General features: G+C 44.0%; 1 protein-coding gene across 3 annotated transcripts in view; it reads right to left on the bottom strand.

Moving 5' to 3' along the window:
* Positions 1-16433, bottom strand: part of poe (E3 ubiquitin-protein ligase-like protein poe) — a 590397-nt gene extending 573964 nt beyond the window's left edge. For all 3 annotated transcript variants that reach the window (XM_055063706.1, XM_055063707.1, XM_055063708.1), the window contains exon 1: positions 16300-16433. In XM_055063706.1, coding sequence (XP_054919681.1) covers positions 16300-16418 — 119 coding nt within the window. In that variant the 5' untranslated portion in view covers positions 16419-16433. The remainder of the gene's footprint in view (positions 1-16299) is intronic.
* Positions 16434-20975: the final 4542 nt, after the last annotated feature.

The following is a 20975-nucleotide window of genomic DNA, read 5'->3' as shown; positions in this document are numbered from 1 at the left end:
GCACTTTCCGTCTTCCTTCATGTGTCCCGATCTTCCATGCTGTGCTCGTTCTGCCATGGATTACGAACTTGCCCAAGCTTCCATCCTTGTCGGGGTTTTCCAGGTTTATTTAGTTTTTTAACAAGCACAGAAATCCCAAAAAATTTATTCACCAAACCAGTTTACATAGGCCACCATGTCACCAGAAATCAAACCTACAATCTTATACTCAGCAAAAGAAGAGCATAGCTGCTGAACCACCAAGGAGGGTCTATATCAACTAGCAATTCAGCTGCTATTCCTAGCCATTGCTCTACCCATTAAACGTAAGAACATTTTATTCCTACACAGTACAAAACGATAAGGCTGGGTGTATACTATAGATCCTTAGCCTACATAGTGAGTTTTGGATCCATAACAAAGATAAATATAAAATGCAATCAGGGGTAAGAATAATCACCACTATAATGGCGGCAGTTAACTTTTGTGGTGACATTTCTACCCACAGACATTATTTTGACGTCAAAAGCCCATGATGCCACATTTTTTAAAGGGCCTTTTGCTAGCCACGTCAAAATTTTGGTTTGTACACTGGAAGTCCTAACGTATCATCCAGGGCACATTCTACAGCAAGAATTTTCAAAAACAGTTAATAGCAGAGACATAAGCAAATGAAATCTTGTAAGTTGATGGTGAAAGGTGGAAAGTTACCTCCCTAGCAACAGAGGCTCTCTCCCACCAACTTGACCATCACCCTCAAGCAACATCCCTTCCCTGCTTTCTCCTTGACATTTCCTTGACATTTAATATCTTGACTGCCTCACCTTCCCTCAGTTGCTTACATTTCCTCTCTCTCTCCATTTATTTTTGCAAAGCACATTTCCAGCGGTGGTTAACCCCACCGTGTTTCATGGTAATATATGAGTTTGTGTTGCTGCTGGTTCTTTATGAGCTTAAGCTGGCACCTATACTCTGGAGGCATGAACTGTGACATCTGTGATAGCAGGAACACTGGCTCTTCCGAGAAGGGCCGACAGGTTTTCATTAAAATGTTTAGCAACATCAGTGTCATTAACACCGCTAATGTCTTTATAACGAAGTGCTTGGGGCCTCCAAAAGCATTCTTTATACTTCCCTTCCATGTATAGGACATGCATTGCACAGCTTCACCTCTCTCTCACACACACAAACACAAACACACACACACACACACACACACACACACACATATATATATATATATGGGGGTTGTACACCATACAAAGACAAACACATAGCACTCTCAATGGACAAGAATGCTTTAATTGAGGATGCATGTTTTTGCATTGCCAAAACAACACAAAAATGTATCATTGTTAAGGCATGCAGCTACTTTGCATCAAATTATGCCATCATCCTTATGTTATTTTTAAAAATGATGATATTAAAAAAATTTCGTTTACGAATTGATGCATTTGTTTATGCATGTCAATGGCTACATAAACATGTTTATGTATGTACATGACTTGGAAAAACGAACAGCACTAAAAGTGGGGCCAAACAAAACAAGACAGCGCACTATCATGTGTCTTCTTGTTTGCAGGCCAGACTTCTTGTAGCCCAGGTCACAGTGGAGATCACCATTGTTTTCCAGTCAGATCTTCTGGTGAGAGGTACAGCCACAGCTACGTAGGGAAGAGGGCGAGCACTATTTCGCAAGTTGCCTATCACTCAATCGCGCTTTTGGCATTGTGGATATGCTATATTATTCTAGATTTAAAAATACAGGAACGAAGCTTTTGCGCTAGAACTTCGATGGCATCATATGGTGCAAGTTTCACTCACTTTCGGTGACCTGCTGTCAGACTTGTTTGAAGAGATGCTTGGAAGTAATTTACAATCATGGTATTGGGGTCATCACGCAACACACATTGTTATTTGATCACACTCGGAAATTGATGAGGCAGACAGTACGAAGCGGGGCTGCTTCCTTTTCAGAAGCCACTAGCCCTTGCTTTGCTTTCACATTCAAGTTTTCTCTTTTAGCTATGTCACTCTTTTAGAGCCCACTTCCCGAAACTTTCTGTTCCATGAGAAAGAGAGAAAATTTCAGAAAATTCAGAAAATTTCGAGGGGGGGGGGGGGTTTAAACCACCTCAACACCCCCTGGCTACACTAATGGTGGCAGCTCGTGCACATTGCCCTGCTTAGTACAAATAACTAATGCAAAGGATGTGACTAGTTTCACCAAAAATATATGCTGTGTATATATCTCGTGTGCAGCCCAGCTACTCAACAATCCCAGACAATGACAGATTTTTCCTCAACTGCAAAGCTTTCTTTCCGAGAAAGCTGTATGGGTTCCCTTTATTGATTCGTGCTACATTCAGGTAGATGACAATTTTTCCTTTCATGAGACTTCCTCCATCTTGCAGAATTCCGCATAACTAATTTGCTCAAAGTACAGGTTGTAGTTTAACATGGAGCCTGGCAAGAGAGACACAGTGTCCAAATTCTGCACCCCCCTTAAAAAAAAAAAGACTGCTTTAACGAACAAGCTCACTTTGCTCCTTAGAAATTCCTGCGACCATATGGCTTAACTCATTTTCCAGTCCAGCTGGTTCACTCTTAATTGTCACAAACATGCAAAATCTTTGTATCTGTGCTCATACATAAACTGATAAGGTTATAGCATGGCAAAAGGAGTCATGTATGATACTTTGAGTGTTTCCAGTAGTTCTCGAAGAAGTAAGGTTTGGGAAGCACTGGCATGCTAAACTGTAGCAGTCCTATCCATGAACCCTTTCATTTCAATGTATCATTGTCCTGTGTATTCTGGTCACACATGTTGCACATATAGCACAGATGCAACTAAAACAGTGCTGGAAACAAGAACTCGGTAGAAATCAGACACCAGTGGTCAGATAGTGGTGCGAACCCTCATACATGGCCCCTGTGCCTTTGCAGTGAATTACAATTTTGGGCCAAGCAAGGGTGACAAGTACTCGGGTTGGAATTCCTGCAAGGAAAGGGCAGTGAAAGCTTTTGTATACCAGTGATGTCACTACTGGCAACATAAGCTTTTAGTAGTGGCACAAATGAATAAAAGTTGTCTAGGCCTTCAAGGTTTAAGTGCATTCACAACAGATGCATAAACGAACACACTATGCAGCACCTTGCTGAACTCATTGCATCTGCTACAGATGCAATGTGTCAAGCAAAGTGCTGCAAAGCAACCTGCATTTTTTTGTCCAGTAACTAATCTGCGACAAGTGCACTTGGACAGTGGAAGAAGTCTGTGACATTTATGAAAAGGAATAAAGACCAAATTAAAAACAAATTTCAGTGGTACACCAAAGCACAACAATAGCACCTAGCTGACAGCAGCCACAAAGAATGAATTCAGAATTTTTCAAGTAATGAACGATTTTACTGTGTGTGGACACTGGATATTGATAACAGATGAGGTGATAGCGCATTGCATAATCTGACTAACTGGAAAGTTCAGTAGTAAAGAAAGTAATCTTGTGTAAACTATGCAATACAACCTTGGCAAACAACTGCAACACATAACAAGCTTTTGCAATAACTTGCATGTTAATATAAAAAACTTAGTCAATTTTTTGTATCGGTAAAGAAGCGGTTGGTAGGGGTGCTGCCGACACCATAAGGTGTTAAAGAATAAGACAAGTAAATCGGAAAGATAATCCTTCAGGAGGATGGAAAGAGAAGGCATGCAAGGCAGATGCATGCTGTAGTGCCTGATGGAGAATAATGGGCACTGAGCCACACATTAACAGACAATGTGCTAATACATGGGGCATAGCCAGCATCACTTCTCAAAAATACCTATCTGTATCTGGAGCTTCAAACGACTTAATGGAAGCAGAAATAATTTTTGATGAAACGTAGAGCACACTTTATGACTCAAGCACAGGATTGCAAAGTCGTGCGGCGCATAAATATATTTAATGATGATCAATAGCACAGTGCTGCCTTGTATAATTTTCTGCAATCTTCGAAGGAGATTTAAAGGCATAATTCCCTATTTAAGAGAACAGCAGGCTTTTTAAAATTTGTCCAAGTCATGATTTATTCGTACATATCATAATCTAACTGCATGTTCTCATCGACTGTCAATTTCTTTTAAGACGTACATATCAGGCCTACTACTATGTACCAGAAGATGCGAATCAGTCAGTCCAAAAGAATTTGCTGCTTTGCATCAAAGACGTCTTACCGTTGCGTCGCAAGATGCAAATCAGCCACACACACACATGCAAAAAAATGCATGAAGTGTTTTAATTTACAAAGTTCCTAGTGACCTCAATGGTGGTTGGAAGCAACTGCAAGAGGTGCAACTGCAAAGGTTGCAACTGCAACTGGTTGGAAGCAACTGCAAGAAATTTATGCTCTTGGAAATGTGCTGACAGCAAAGGAGCTATGCATAATGCTTGTGCAGATGGGCATGTACACTTCACATCTAGCAACAGCTGGCAAAGAAAAGATGCTCGTTCACTTTCCCTGGTGTATAAGACGTGCAGCAAGAGTGTTTGTCACACTAACAACATAGCATAAATATGGCTTCAGAGTCAATGATCAACCTTTAGGGATTATTAAAGCAAAGGCACAATACATCAGATCATGACTACTGAGAATTGTTGGCCAACGCTCTCAGAAAAGCAATGAACAATGCAGCTGTTCAGTCAGGCTTACTACACAGCCATTCACCAAACCAAGGTAGCTGAGCACAAGTTGTGAGAACAAAGGTTGCCACATAAAGGTTGAAGCACACCTGTAGAGCACAGTTCAGAACACAGGGGTGCTGAGGACACTAATGAGACAACAGAGCAGACACCCAAGAAATCGTGTGGGGCCACTCATAAGCCATGTGCTCACACATTTGACTTGGCTCAATGAGGAAGAAGCATGGTTTTGTGGAAAAAAAAAAAGGCTTCAATGCAACTGCCATGCCCACCATGTTGCCACTATGACAAAAGTTCCTGGAGATCAATCTCCTCAAATGTCCATCAACATTGCAAACATATCATGCAGAAGATTATGTCTGAATTCCAACAAGCAGAGGGAATGGGTGTCTCACTTATGTACTTGGGAGAACATAACCAGAAAGGCTATTTAGGAGAAGAAAGTATTGCTAGCTCTCACACATGTCATTTTCCAGGGATAAAATTGGTTTCTTGAAAACAAGTGACACAGGGAAAGAAACAGAACCTCAATTTTTGCTTAGACGGCAAGGACACCATAAGGACAACCATAATGGCAAAAAGGCTCTCACATATTTTGGTGTCACTGGATCAGTGCAGTCACTCTAACGGAGACTATGCTTTATAAAAGAAAGCTTAAAGAAGGTGTGCACAAGTTAACTGCAGACAGTTTGACAAACATTGTTAAAAAAATATGTGCATTCATAGCAGGATAGAAAGCTTGACCACAATGACTATTTACAATCGCGGTATAATGCACTTATATCAAGGTACTTTACCCTTCATTTCAATTTTCACTACAATATGTACCGCTTCTTCAAAGCAATTTAAGGCAATTCAGCACTATCAGGTAAAACCCATAAAACAGCCCTACATTGTAATGGGTTCTCCACAGCTCTAAGCGGGTCTCTATCTGCAAGGGAGCCTGTGTGTTGCGAACAAAAGTTCCTTCTTTCCTTTTAATGTGATAGCATTCTTGGGGAACTTCGAATCGAACCCACATCACAGGGTTTCCTCAATCACAGCAGGCTGTTGCTTTAGCATTGCGCCTCAAATGCCCATGGGCAGCGAAATAATTCTCAGCATTAGCACGGACCGGCATGCCTGCGTTGTGGGCTTCGCGGGCGCACCACTAGATGACACAGCGCGTCGAGAGGCAAGCACGAGAGGAGCTCAGCCGCAGTACATGGTTCATACTCACTGGCGCAATCTCAGAGGCCACGCAAAAGGAGGCAGACTTCGCGTGAGCATCGCTAAAGGAGCAGCGTGTCCATAGGGAAGCGAAAGAGAGAAGCCCGGCTACAGTAAACCGCTTATACATGATGCACTTCGGCGGTGGCAATACAATGTGTCCCTACATTGCTTGAATCCTAATTGCATTAACAGCAACAGCCATCGTAAGATAGGTTCTGCTGATGGGTTCTCATAATAGCTCATCAAAACTAATCTAAAAACAAACTGCAACATGATAAAATTATTTTCCTCCCATTATGTCCATCCTTTGTAAACAAGTGTGCAAGGGCACTAAAAAATATTTTTTATAATAAAGGATGGCATGGGAAAACTTATTCAGTGAAAAGATGTAGATAACATGCACCGTGGGAATCAATGTTATGCAAAGCATTTTACAGGCAGCTAGCTATATGGCACAGTTTGGGGTTCTGCAAAGCATTACCAAATGAACCAATGGTTTTGTGCATGCCAAACAATTGTGCATGTGTGTGTGCCGTGAGCGTGTGTCCCGAAATCAGCAAGATGACGTTAGCATGACTGCAATGACATGAATATTGATTTTTCGTGCTCCAGTGAGGGAATATTACAACCAGCTTTGTAACAACTTGGGTCGATCTGGAAGGCGATGCAGTATAGCAGGGTATCTCAAAGCACTAGCAGCCACGAAGGGAACATGGGAGAAACTAGGCATGCTCTTTCTTTTATAAGCAACTTGTTGATAAGCGACATGACACACATGGAAGAAAATGATAAGATTATCCCTCATGTGTTTCATTCCAGTCTGTGGCTGCATGGAAAGTGGCATGTGTGCCCGTGCTCTTGCTTGTGCTATGGAATGTGCCACACACGCGAAACGTCTGAAAGGGCTAGCTTAAGCTAGTATGAGAGAAGTATGCATGCGATCATGGCCTCGTAGTTAGATCTTCAGGCTGTTGTGATGGGGGGCCAAGGTTCATTCCCACCAACAGACAGTTCAAATTCTTTTTTACTAAAGATGCACAAAGCTATGTGAGACAGGAACCCACCACAATGTGTCTGAAATGAGCCCAAAATATGTTTTGCATTCAGAGCACCATGAATTGGTTATTTAAAGTTGCACTGAAAAAGCAAATAGTAAGGCATAAGGACACTCTATATGCCTTGAATTGCCTGTCACTACAATTTTCTTCCTATGAAATATTGGAAGTCAAAACTAGCAAATATTCCTTTTCAACAGACACCAAGAACCATATTTTCTAGCTTTCCATTATATTTTCCATTCTTTTCACCCTTCTCCATTGGCTCAGACGCAACTCATATGCAGCAGCACTGCCATTATTGCTGGGATCAGCCACTCGGCCTGCGGCACGATAAGAAAAGGATGAAAAATGAATGGACTGCTACAAAATAAGGGCCCAGATATTACATGCTACTTTGCTATGTCTTGCTTGAGAAGGAACTTAAGGTATGTCATTGGTCATAACACAGGTGCCCAGACTGCTTTCTTGACAACAATGATTAAGGTAGGACCTGAGATATGTGAAATATTGAGTAAACACTGCTTAAAGTTGTTCAGACTAACTCTCCTGGTAAGATGAAACTAAACTTTCATTGAAACAGCTCCGTTTGGCAACTTCTGTCCCTACAAATACCAGTTCTACAAACATTATCCGCAACACTTACCTAGGTTGAACGAAAAGAAAGGAAACCAAGGGCCTGATTTTTATTCGCCATATCATAAGAAGCCAACAAACAAAGACACCGAGGGTGGTTTGTACATGTTTAAGTCCTAATCTTCACCTTCAAACTGAACACACCTTAGCCTCGCAATTAATTTGGACCATACAAGGTCAGTGTTCACATAAATCCAATTACACGAGTATTTTTCCATCCCCCCCCCCCCCCCCCCCACGAAATGCAGCCATTAGGTCCAGGATCGGACCTACAAGCTCCAGCTCAGCAGTGCAATGCCATATTGAGAGCTCATGTACGCACACTTTACATGACTGAACATTCACTCGAGTGAACACTTTCTCCGGGTCCCAAGTTATACCGCATTCTCGAAGCTGGCCAACAGACTTTCTCCTTAAATGTGTCTGCGGTTAAAAAAAGGCATGCCAAGAAATGAGAGGGCAGCTATAACACTGGCCGGGTACAACATGCCTGAAAAGTACTACCATTGCGTTACATTGTAAATGTATCTCACATACAGTCAGGTGTGTTTGGGTGGATATTAGGGGTGTGGCATGACTGAATTTTCCTTTGAGCCTAGTCTGGAAGCCTTTGGCTCTGTAGAACTGCAGCAAGTTGCACAGGTTCTTTCCTGCCTGCCTGTCTGCACAACGTATTGATACTACTTGAATCAGCAACTGCAGCGCCTACAAAGTATATGCCACATGCTTGTGCATTCTGTTTAAGAGTGAACCCCACTGCACTCCTGTTTCATAGTCCTTTCCTGTCAAACAAGGAGCAAAATAAATAAGTAAATAAAAAAAGTAAATAAAAGGCACATTTGATTGTTCGCACACAAGGGGTGCCGAAGCCATCTTCCCTGAATTATTCACTTGTCTACACCGATATTAACATACTGTGCACATTTACCTTCTTGTGAATGTGTTCCAGCATCTGTAACCTTGTGCTGTAGCATGCAGTGCATACATCAGCTTGAGTTACTCTCACTAGCCCCTGTATTCATAAATGCATCTTAACTTGAAGTCCATGCTTGGCTCGATTTAAATGACGCCTGTCATGAAGCACCAAAGGAAACGCAATGAGCATATTGGGCGCATTCGCAACAGGCATCGTTTATATCAAGGCAAGCATGGGCTTCAAGTTAAGATGCACTTCTAAATACTGGGGTAGGACTTATTTTTCTATTCTTTTTTTTTTTCCTGCAAGAAAAACTTATGGTAGTGGTAATTCCATGTACACTGATATTCTCTGTTATATGGAATATCATGGCATGTGGTCTCCAGATTCAAGAAAATGAATGTCTAAGGTGTCTGGAATAGTAGCTATGTGCTGCAGTGGTCCTTATAGAGAATGTTTCACTATGTGTAGCTGCTAGAAACTTCAGATTTATTAAGCTACATTGCATTCATATCCCTCGTAAATGTTCCAGAATGTATTGCGAAATGGGTAATGCAACCTGCACCTGGCTATGTAGGGTCAGCCACCATGTACAGCTAGCCTCCACTTGGTAGCATACAAGGGTCACTGCCAAGTCACGTGCATGGAGAGATAAATGGAGCAGGGCTCAATGCCACAAAGTAAGCTATATTTCTGTCATATAGGCACTAATGACCATGCTTCAGAGTAAATACAGGCTGCTAGGAAGCCAATGTCAAGGACACTTCATTATCATTCTGTTAGTCAAATTAAAATTTTGCAATTGCCAGTAGCCTTCTCAAAAATTATTGAAGGCTGCCACTGGCACCTAATATGAATATGAGAATTAACAAGAAATTTAAAGGGCCCCTGAAACGGTTCGAACAAATTTTGTAGACGCGTAGGGTACAGCTTAAGTAGAACATTCGCACCATAATTTAAGTGAAGCGTTACATATTAATGGAGCTACAAGCGATTACAAGTTACCCTCGTCCCTAGCCATGCTTGTCCTCCTCAACTCGTGCGCCGAGCGCTCGGGGCTAAGCTCCGCCTTCACTGGTTTGCGTCACGATGCGACGTCACATCGTTCACTTCCGGTTGTTTTGGAGCCTGCCCCCGCCCACGCGAAACCTCTCCGGTAGCCGCTTGGCCATCGACCCCAAGTGAGAGCTGTCGAAGCAGCGTGCTTGCGAGCATTCTGTCGTAGCGCCGAACGTGTCTGGTATTCCAGTAATCACACACTAGCTGAAGATTCGACGGAACGGTGGAGGCATAAACTCAAGTTGATGAAGGAACTTGAGCGTAGACGTACGTGAGCTGCCTGATCGGTCTCCACGGTCGAGCCACCCGTTGGCGCAGAGCTTAACCAGCCAAAGAAAGAGCTATTATTGCTCTAACCAAGCGTAAAGCATTTTAAACATTTACGAAAACAAAGTGTTAACGATTACACTCCTGCGAAAAATTTACACCAGACGCAAAGAAGAATATGTTTTGTTACTGCTACTGTGTGTGGTTGAGCTCTATGCCACCAGGTGGCTGCACCGTACAGACCATTCACATTTGCGCTTCTGTTCATCCCCTGAAACGACAAGCAAGGGGACACAGCCTTGCGCTTGCGTTTACCCTAATACCGGACTCGCGAAACGCTATTGCGTTAGTAATCTTCTGGTGTAAAGTGACGGCCACAATCGCGCAAATCCTGGCGCCGATTGGATAGCGGCAGTCCGATGCGCTGCAGCCAGTTCGCTCGTCTACTGGCTTGCAGATGGGCACAATTGCCAGTCGCTAAGTTTGAAGTTCACAACGCAACAAAGTCGAATCATAGCGTTCGCGAAAAGACAGACCGACACTGACGGCGGAGCTCTCGTCAAAGACGGAGCACGTAACATAAGCAGACGACACTTGCTGTGTGCCGGAAGTGCTTAAGTGTACTGAAAAATTGTTCTTGTGCGTTCTCTTTATGTTACTTTCTTTTATAAAAACAAGTTAGCTAACATTCCAACTATTACAAACATTATTTGTTTACCACAAAGTTCGAAAAATTATCGATCACGCGCCCTGGTCAGCCAATCGGATAGCTCGCCCCACTGACGTCATATGGGTGATTTCCGTCATATGGGTAGGGGCGGCTTAAAATTCTGCCGAGCAGTGTGCTGCGATCGGCAGTGATGTGCATTTTTAAAACCTTATAATAAATTACACGCTTTACGCGGAGCACTCAGATGTGTCAATTGATGATCAGAAGGACCTACTCTAACGACTCAGTACATTTGTAGAAAATCGTCCAAATCGTTTCAGGGTCCCTTTAAGCTTACGTTAGTGTCAGACAACTCACTCTCGTAATACCCATAATTTGCACCAAAAGTTGGATGGGCAATGCATGCCTGTGTTGTAAGGGAGAAAAAAAAAACCTTCATCCTAGTGTAGGCATAAAGAATTGCCCAGATGCTTCAGAATGGTGCACCAGAAATCATTTGTCAAGCCCCCAAAGCTATCCTAATATAAGTAAAAATATGACAGGCGGCTTCACAACTGTTTTCAAGCACTGCGATTGCAACAGCATCACTTCCAGAGGTAGAAACTTCAGCTTGTGTATGTGCATAGACAACTAAGCATAATGAAAAAATTCTGTATGAGTCATCAAGGGTACTTCCATCAATATGCTGAAATTAGGAATACTGCAGGGATGGGCAATTTCATTGTGTATAAAAGACATGTTTTTTAGCAAGCACCAACTAGGCCAACAAGCAGTTCTGTTGTTTCATTGTGTATGTTGGGAAATTTATATTTTGAGGGGAAAAATGGGGAGAGAGAATACGTCAGGACACCAATTTGTGTAAACCATAGAATCATACATAAAGGATTTGCTTACTTTATGCATAAACTTGTAAGCCGACATTTGTAGTCTCATCATCATCATCTTCTTCAACCTATTTTATGCCCACTGCAGGACAAAGGCCTCTCCCTGCGGTTCTCCAATTACCCCTGTCCTGCGCCAACCGATTCCAACTAGTGCCCGTGAATTTTCTAATTTCATCGCTCCACCTAGTCTTCTGCCGTCCTCGACTGCGTTTCCCTTCTCTTGGTACCCATCCTGTAACCCTAACGGATCAATAGTTATATAACCTGCGCATTACATGACCTGCCCAGCTCCATTTCTTCTCTTCATGTCAACTTGAATTTGGGCCATACCCATTTGCTCTCTCATCCAAACCGCTCTCTTTCTGTCTCGGAATGTTATGCCTAGCATTCTTTGTTCCTTCGCTCTTTGCGCAGTCCTTAATTTCGTCTCAAGCTTCTTTGTCAATCTCCAAGACTCTACCCCATATGTCAGCACCAGTAAAATGCATTGACTGTACATGTTCCTTTTCAATGATAATAGTAAGCTTCCTGTCAGGAGCTGACAATACCTTCCGTATGCGATCTAACCCATTTTTATTCCTTCATGAATTTCCTTCTCATGATCAGGGTTTCCTGTGATTAGTTGACCTAGGTAAACATACGCCTTCACATGCTCTAGAGGCTGACTGGTGATACTGAACTCTTGTTGCCTTGCCAATCTATTCATCATTATCTTTGTCTTCTGCACATTAATCTTCAACCACACTTTTACACTCTCTGTTAACGACCTCAATAATTCGTTGTAACTCGTCTGCAGTGTTGCTGAATAGAACAATGTCATCGACAAACTGAAGGTTGCCGAGATATTCCCCGTCGATCCTTACTCCTAAGCCTTACCAGTTTAATAGCTTGAATACTTCTTCCAAACACGCAGTGAATAGCATCGGAGAGATTGTCTCTCCCTGTCTGACCCCTTTCTTTATTGGTATCATCCTACTTGTTTAGAATTAAGGTAGCTGTGGAATCTCTGCAGATATTTTCTAAGGTACTTACATAAGCGGTCTGTACTCCTTGATTACGTAATGCCTCTGACTGCTGGTATCTCTACTGAACCAAATGCCTTTTCGTAATCTATGAAAGCCATATAGAGAGGCTTATTGTACTCTGTAGATTTCTCGATTACCTGATTAATGACATGGATGTGATCTATTGTAGAGTATCCCTTCCTGAAACCACCCTGTCTCCTTGGTTGACTAAAGTCCAGTGTTGCCCTTATTCTATTGGAGATTATTTTGGTGAATATTTTATACAATACTGGGAGTAAGCTAATGGGCCTATAATTTTTCAGTTCTTTAACGTCTCCTTTTTTGTGGATTAGTATATGTTTGCATTCTGCCAGTTTTCTGGGACCCTTGCAGTCGATAGGGACTTCAGATAGAGAGCCACCAGTTTTCCAAGCATTATGTCCCCTCCATCTTTGATTAAGTCGACTGTTTTTCCATCTTCTCCTGCCGCTCTTCCCCGTTTCATGTCCTGCAAGGCCCTTCTGACCTTATCCCTAGTTATAGATGGAGTTTCTGAATCCTGTTCATTACTGTTTCTAATGGAGGTATCCGACTCCTCTGGGTACTGTACAGGTCCGTATAGAATTCTTCCGCTGCTTTTATTATGCCTTCGAGATTGCCAATATTACCCTGCTTATCTTCCAGTGCATATATCTTGGTTTGTCCTATGCCAAGTTTCTTTCTCACCGATTTCAGGTTGCGTCCATTTTTTACGGCTTCTTCAGTCTTTCTCATGTAATAGTTTCGAATATCACTTATTTTCACCTTTTTGATCCGTTCTCACAGTTCCTCGAATTCTATCTTATCTCTTGAGTTGGAGACTCATTCTTTGTTGTTTCTTTATTAGGTCCTTTGCTACTTGGGAGAGCTTGCCTACTGCTTACTTTGATGCCTTGCCTCCCACTTCCATTGCTGCCTCTGAAGTCAGCCTCGTTACGATTTCATTCATTACCTCAATGTCATCATCTCTCTGTTCTAAGGCTGCATATTTGTTTGCAAGTACCTGCCTAAATTTGTGTTTTTACCCTTACTGCCTCTATGTTGACCTGTTTCTTCTTGACCAATTTTACTCTTTCTCTCTTCAAATTGAGGTGAATCCTAGCCCACACTAACCTATGATCACTGCACTTTACCCTACCTATCCCTTCTACATCCTGCACTATGCTGGGATAAGCACAAAGTATGAAATCAAATTCATTTCTTGTTTCACCATTAGGGCTTTTCTAGGCCCACTTTCTGTTTCTACGTTTCTTGAAAAAGGTGTTCATTATTCTCAGCTTAGTCCTTTCTGCGAATTCTACCAGCATCTCTCCTCTAGCGTTTCTAGAATCGACGCCGTAGTTGCCAATTTCCTGTTCACCCGCCTGCTTTTTCCCACTTTTGCATTGAAGTCACCCATTACTACTGTATACAGAGTTTGCACTTTTCTCATCGCTAATTCAACATCTTCATAAAGCTGATCTACTTCCTCATCGTCATGACTGGATGTTGGAGCGTAGGCTTGTACTACCTTTAATCTATACCTCTTATTAAGTTTGCTTATGACTACTACTACCCTCTCATTAATGCTGTAGAATTCGTCAATGTTGCCTACTATGTCCTTATGGATTAGGAATCCTACCCTGTATTGCTTCTTATCAGGGAGACCTCTATAGCAGAGGACATGGCCATTATTTAGCAATGTATAAGCCTCACCAGTTTTTCTAATCTCACTAAGGCCAATGATATCCCAAACAATGTCTGATAGTTCCTCAAAGAGGAACTGCTAAGCTAGCCTCACTTGACAGAGTTCGGCTGTTAAAGGTTGACAGGGTCAGTTTCCATTGGCGGCCTGTCCAGACACAGAGATTCTTAGCACCCACTGCTGCGTTAAAGGTCTGACCGCTGCCTTGGCAAGGTGCTTCGCAGCTGCTGGAGACTGAGGGCCATAGGTTAATTGTAGGAGTCATTAGGGAGGTAGTGGCCGAATTTTAGCCTACATCGTGCAAATTTATCACTTAACTGACATGAACACAATAATGCAGTCACTAGCACGGACCCCATAACATCCATAGCAAGCAAATTAAATTCATGTTGAAAGGTTGCCTCCTATGTTTACTTTTTCACACCACATTTGTAGGCTACGGATTACTGTTTCAGAAGCATCTAGCAGTACCCAGTGCACAGGAGGTCAACCGACTTGGCAAGCAGAGCGCATACTTTATAAAATATCTATGCAGCTCAAGGTCTAAGAGGATCTGAAATGCCCACAGGTCAGCGGTACCACCGAGAGTAGCAACATTCTCAAGAGACCCAAGATACAAAAACTTGGCCAGACCAATATATTTATCCTGGTGCCTGGAGAAAATTATAACCTAAGACAAAAACAAAAGGAAGGTTTAAAAACACACAGATTGGAACTGCTCTCTTGTCAATAATGCACCCAGAAATGGCTGACTTGCAATGTTTTCTAACAAACAATAAGGCAGCCACCCCACACTATTTCGCTGTTCTCACTGACACAAATCTGTCTTTTAAAACAGAATGCAAAGGCAGCCAACTCTTAAAAGTAAATTGTGGGGTTTAGCATCCCAAAACTATGAAAAATGCTGTAGCGGGGGATGGGGGGTGCAGATTAATTCTGACCGACCTGGTGTTCTTTTATGTGCACCCGAAGGTCCACATGCGAGCCTGTTTTCATTTTGCCTCCGCGGTATTGTGCCCTGTCATGCGCAGCATCAGAACGCCATAGCCGCTGAACCACCATGATGGGTCAGTGAAATATTGAACAATCACTTGGGTAGATCAGAGTATCGCTAGGTACCAATGGCAACAATACACTGAAGAATTGCTACAAGTTCGCAGAATAAACAATTGTCCATGTAAATAAATTATCAAGGTGGCAGAGTTCCAGAAATAGTAACTTCTTAGTCAATAAGATGGCCCTGCTACTGATAGTACAACTATGAATTCCTCTAACTGAATTAATTTTAACCCTTCCACTACGCACGTAATGTTAATTCGGAAAGCGTGGTAGCAAGTGATCTGCACTGTGCGCCGGTCTTATCGCCAGCAACGACCAGAATGGCCGTTGCATGAAATGCTATCAATTGTTCTGCCAACAACAGTGGTACTAACAGTTTCTATGTGAGGGTTGAGAAGGAAACCTAGGCGCCGATCTTCTATTTTTCGTAACGCTAGTCCACGCAGAACAAAACTCACAAATGTAAAAAATAACACGAGTAACAGAACAAGCAAGTAGGAATAGTCATGGCCTATGGAAAGAGAAGCAAAGAAAACTATTGAGAAACGAAAAATGCGCGAACCGATACTAAGCAGCACAAGAAGGTGAACGAGAAGTACGCTGCATTAATACGTCTCAGAGGGGGCACTAACGAAAGCTGTAGCTGCACGTTTGCTAATATTTTACAATGTCATCATGGAAAAAATTTAACAAGAGCAACACATGTAGATAAGCATAATAGAACGCAGTCGCCGGGTAACCATTGCTTTCATGACAAACGGCAGCACAACCGGCGCAAGAGAATTTCTGCAGCAGTTAGACTATCGAAGTTTTACGCAAACATTTCTACAAAAGTAAACGCAACGCTGACGAGTAACGGATCACGTTTAAAGTTGTTTACTATAAGCAACTCTTGCTCAGGCTTCAGCAACTTTACTACAGAACGCACAGCAAGTCGATACTTTTCTAGCCACTCTGTGAAAGGAAAACACGTGCAAACTCTATTAATATCCCACTTTTGGAGCTATACTGTGCGAGCTAAATTTTGCAGCGATGAAAAAGAAAAGAGAAACATCCGCCGACAGAAACGCCTTATCATTCTGCGTTCGCGCTTGCGACGTGCCAGGAAACCACACACACACGCACACTTATAATAGAAAAATTCACTTACCTTTGTATGACAGACTTTACAATTATCTGAAGGTCAGATTTGTTGAGTGAAGTCTGACTTGAACTTAATATTGCAATTGCGTTCGAAAACCAGTCAGGGCCCGACGAAGCGGACGCCATGTTTACCCGACTCTCAAACCGGTGTGGAGAACTCTGTAACCCAGCACACCGACAGCTGACGGCTCTGGTATTGGCTTTGGCTTCGCCCGTATTTCTTTATGAAATTGGTCGGCGTTGCGCGCACCCGGTCGTTCGAGTTTTCGATCGGGTGTGTTGCGTTCACCCAAATTACGCTAGCCACCATGCTAGCCACCATACCCAAATAGCCAAAAAATGATAATTTGGCTTGGCTTCCTTTGGATTTATAAAAGACAGCGCTTGAATCGTGAGCGTGTGGGCGTGGTGGAGTGAGGATGGCAAGTATCTTCAACGTGTTTTCGTCTCGTGTCATCCTTTTATCTCATCTCGGTCGTTTCCGTGTTTAGTTGGTTTGAAGGGTTTAGCAGTCTGGGTCATGTGGAAACGATCTTCGCCTGTTGTTTTAATTTGCGAGAATTGTATAATGTGCAGTTAGTCGCGTGTTTAGACTAGCTTTATGGTGGTGTGATTCGCGTGGATGCTTCCCTGCTTTCGCAAGTAGTAGATGGTAGTATAGTACTAGTGCTGTCGCAGCGTCCTTCCCACACAAAACAGTCAGGTTAGGTACGAGCATTACAGCGTCCCTCGATGGTCGTGTAGGCGCCGTGAATATCCCGGACTATTGGTCAATGCACCCTGGGTGCCTTTGTGACCTATGTATGCGCGGCACTGCGTGTTTGCACCAACTCTGACAAATAAGGAGTGTTGAAAGCAGTGCCGTGCTGTTTCTGTTACCTGCTTGGTCCACCTGTTTTGTTTACAAACTCACCTGAATATTTGCTGTTGTGATATGCGTTTGTGACATGGTATTTATATAAAGATACCATGCATTCCATTGCTGATCGCCAGTGGTTACTTTACAATTTTGCTGCAAAATCTTAGCCTGAAGTAAATTTTACTCCCGAAACGCATTTGTATGTTCCTACGAATTGTTAGTTTACATGCTAAACATAGTGGTGGTAACAACTTTATGGTAAATCCGGCAAATTCGTGGCCTGGGCCTAGGCCGCCCCCGAGTAGGTTCGGCGATCCTGTCCTCGCCGCCTCACGGTCTTGCTGAATGGCCCATAGTTGATCTTGGAGGTTTGAGTTGTGAACGGCAGCCGTCCACCGCGCCGCAGCTTTGTCTGGGTAGACTGAATTTCCTCTGCCTATAACCTCGATCGCATTCCGAGAGAATGTGTATAAGATGCGTGAGCCCTGCTGCATAGTTTGCAGTTATCGCCTGAATAGATGTCTGGATATATCCTCCTGAGATGTCGGGGGATTAGAGGGGTGGATAAACACGCCTGGAGTTTTGATAAGATTTTGAAATGTTACAGTACTTGGTCATTCTGTCCCTCTCTGTCCATTCCTCCGTTAGATTTCGAACCCCCAGAGAGAATCCTTCTACGCATAGGGTAATTGTATTTTGGGAGAGGAAAATAATTTTAACCGCCGTTGTTGCTTAGTGGCAATAGTGTTGGGCTGCTGAGCACGAGGTCGCGGGATCGAATCCCGGCCACGGCTGCCGCATTTCGATGGGGGTCAAATGCAAAGACACCCATGTACTTCAGATTTAGGTGCACGTTAAAGAACCCCAGGTGGTCTAAATTTCTGGCATCCCCCACTACGGCGTGCCTCATAATCAGATCGTGGTTTTGGCACGCAAAACCCTATAATTTAATTTTTTTAAAGAAAACAGATTTAAGCTTCGGTCTCCAGAAGAGGGTTGTAGCGCCTAAAAGGACAACACGTAGCAAGCGAGACGGGACAGGCTGTAGGAGTTGAGGAGGACTTGGGGATGAAAACTTTGGAGTTTATTTACATTATTTACAGTGAGAGTCAATTAACAGTCTTAGAGTCATTACGGGCCGGCAGCAACTCGGACGCTGCGGCCCGTCGCAAGAAGTTCGAAAGAGATGAATCAAGGAATGCTCTAGGAATGCTCTAGGGATGCTCCCGGTCTGGGTCTTTTAAGCCCTTCGGTGTCTCGAAGACACGTCACGTTCGGCCAATGGGAGAGCCCGCTCAGGTGACGCCATTTTCGGCCAATCGGCGAGGCCGCTCGGGTGTCGTCATTTTCGGCCAATGGTAGGCGCCCGTGCGATGGAGTCACACCCGGCGAAGAGAGTCGCTGCTCGTGTGTTTGTCCGAGGGCTTTCTTCTCCCTGCGGTCTTGCCTTGCTGACTTGCAAGGCGCCGTCACAATACATGGATGGGGGCGACGCCGCGAGGTTTTCACGGCGGATTACAGCCGTCTTGCTTCGGGACCCATTTTACCCGCCACAGTGCCAGGCTCTCGCTTCACTTTCGGGAAGAGCCAAGCAGTGAATAGCTCCACCGGCTGCACACGAAGTGGGGTCCGCCAACTTGTTTGCACGTGCCGTGCCTCAGGAATATGGTATCCGTGTTTCTGCGCTCCTTAATTAGCTGTGGTGCGATTCGATGTGGTCTGGGGAACTCGAAGTAGGCTCAGGAAACGGTCTCGTATCTACAGCTCGTCCTCGCCTCGGAAGTTCGGAATTGCCGGTGAACTCAATTCGCTGGCCATGAGGAACGCTGAAAGAATCTGCAGGGTACTGGTGTCGAGCCTCGTTTGACGAACTTCGGGATCCTGGGCCCTGGAGAACGTACGTCAAACAAACAAAACAACACAGCGCTGCACCACGTGTAAGCGCAGGCTCTTCACCCCTGACTCGCCAGGCTATTGCTGAGTCAAAATGAACCCTGATCTTTTATTTCCCCAATTTTGACAAAGCAGTTCCAACCACCTTTCCAAACCGCTATCCATTTCTCCCCGAATGCCGACAAGACCAGAGTGTCATTGTTGTAGCAAAACAATGGGTCGTTGCCATTGCAAACAAACAATGAAAACAGCCGAACAAAACTTAAGTGGCCTAACTACTCGAACAGCATGTTTCCAACCCTAACACAGTGTCGTACTTATCTCACGTATTGTTGCCACTGAACAGTCTGGCCATCTTCACAAGTACGTAATCACAAGCGCGCTAGCCTTGTGGTCACTAATCGGAACGCGTACTTGCGTCGTAGGCAAACGTTTCATTATGCTTACTTACATTTCTTCTTTTAGTCCCTACAGGACACGTAACCTAAACGAACAATTAAACTTGCGGGACTTAGCACTCCGCAGAACCTTTAAAATAATGCGTCTTCTAATAACTAGTTCCAGGCACGCTCACTATACGGCTGCCCTCAACACACACGAACAACCCAGTCATAAATCTGCTTCCTTCCGTCCACACAGGACACGCGCTAAGGGAACTAAGAACGCTTCTCAGTGCAAATCATGCACTCACTAAAAACCTACGCGGTTAACCTTAGAAAATAAAAAACGCATAAAAAAAAAGAAGGTTAACTAAAACACACGCGCGCTACGATAGGCCTCTCACCGATAACCTCGACACTCAGGTTACTCACACACACACACACAAAAAAGCCTATCTACTTATTAATGAACACCTCGCGAGACAACATGTTTACATAAAACACCTCTTTCAAACCTCGGAGCTTCTTGAACGAAAACAAACAAAGCTCATCCCTTACACATTGAAAGAAATCCCAGTCTCAAATCGCGAAAATTTCGAATGCTAAAAAAAATAAAACAAAACACGCTTCACTACTACGGAAGCTCTCTTGGCCTCTCGTGCCAAACGTTTACGTCTGACTCATACTTTGAGCCGTACCCGAGGTGGTCGCGGTCCGAAAGCTACTCTGGCTACCGAGGAACAACAAAAGGGCTGACTCACTGTCAGCTCCCCCAAGACGTTACAGTTTAATGCCAATTTGCGTCCTGGCGCCCCGTTTTCATCACGACCTCGATTGACCGCGTTGCTACTCCCCACCTGGCCTCGTCTTGCCACCTTGCGCTTCTTTGTACTACACGCTGAGCTTCGAAAAGAACGACGGAACGACGAGGAATTTAACTGCCCCGTGCCCTTGGTCCGCGTCCGTGCAGAACATGCTTCTCGGTCCCCCTTTGAGCGGTGGCTCGAACGTGTTCGTTGCGTCAACATCGTCAATGACGACCGCACCTTTCTTTTCCTCGCGCCCTGCCCTTTTGGGTCTCTCGCCGTCTTTGGCGGCGCTACATTAGTCACCGCATTCCTATCTTTAGGACGCTTCTTTCTGCGGCGCTTTCTCTGGGAATTCCCTTTTATGCCGTCCTCTGGCGCCTCGTGCTGGCCGTTACACATTTCGTCGGCCCGGATCGGTCTCTTACCCGAACAGTCTGAGTGATTTACATTTAAATCTACTCTCACTTTGCCTCGACTGGCGGACAGCTCAACCGACTCTTGAACAATGCAGCAGGCTTTACTCGAGTTATGCAACTCGCACTCTTGCGAACTGCCCTCTACTGCATTGCCCAGCTCACGCTGTGCATCGGCACACAGCCCGTCGGTATCGATCGCTGTCTCACGCGCACAGTCCGAATGATTAATAACTGAATCATCCCTATCTAGGCTATCTAGACTAGCGGAGAGCTGCACCGATCCCTGAACAATGCAGTTGTCTTCTCTTGAGCTACGTAGCTCGCAA

Source organism: Dermacentor andersoni, chromosome 1 (assembly GCF_023375885.2).
Source record: "Dermacentor andersoni chromosome 1, qqDerAnde1_hic_scaffold, whole genome shotgun sequence".
In the NCBI taxonomy this organism is placed as follows: domain Eukaryota; kingdom Metazoa; phylum Arthropoda; class Arachnida; order Ixodida; family Ixodidae; genus Dermacentor; species Dermacentor andersoni.
This window is presented reverse-complemented; position numbering and strand designations above follow the sequence as displayed.